This window comes from Penaeus monodon, chromosome 28 (assembly GCF_015228065.2).
Source record: "Penaeus monodon isolate SGIC_2016 chromosome 28, NSTDA_Pmon_1, whole genome shotgun sequence".
NCBI lineage: Eukaryota > Metazoa > Arthropoda > Malacostraca > Decapoda > Penaeidae > Penaeus > Penaeus monodon.
The window spans coordinates 39,689,463-39,689,893 of record NC_051413.1 but is presented as its reverse complement, the minus strand read 5'-3'; the positions used below and the strand labels follow the sequence as shown (position 1 = coordinate 39,689,893).

The following is a 431-nucleotide window of genomic DNA, read 5'->3' as shown; positions in this document are numbered from 1 at the left end:
TTCTTTTGGATAGTGGATAGTTTGAAGAACACTTCCTGTCGATGTGACCGAGTAAACTAGCACACCTTGCAGGGCTGCACGTGGCCGCAGGCATAAACGACTCACAGCTGAAGCCTCTGCCGGAGGTGAATCGCGCCAGTCTCATCGTGGGCGGAGTGACGGAGGGCACAGTCGGGCGGGCATGTCGGGTCGTCCAGGCTCTCCAGCCCAAAAAGAAAGGGTATTCAAGGATTTTTCATTGTTTATAGATCTCTTTATGGTAGAGTTACTTTAGCTGTTGATACATCTCAGGACGTTATAAATGTGGTAGTTTTTGTTGTATCTGCTTGATTTCAGCAACCTGATGTGTTCCAAGTTATATCCTTGTCTTTATTTTGATGATGCAACAGTAGATATTACTTAGTTCTTATAATATTACTGTTACTCTGTAC

The 431-nt window shown here is 44.5% G+C and overlaps 1 protein-coding gene across 1 annotated transcript in view; it reads left to right on the top strand.

The window, feature by feature from the left end:
• The window catches only part of LOC119591599, an 11,340-nt gene that overhangs the window by 5,274 nt on the left and 5,635 nt on the right, over positions 1 to 431 (top strand). The window contains exon 4 of the mRNA XM_037940359.1: positions 50 to 220. Coding sequence (XP_037796287.1) covers positions 50 to 220 — 171 coding nt within the window. The remainder of the gene's footprint in view (positions 1 to 49; positions 221 to 431) is intronic.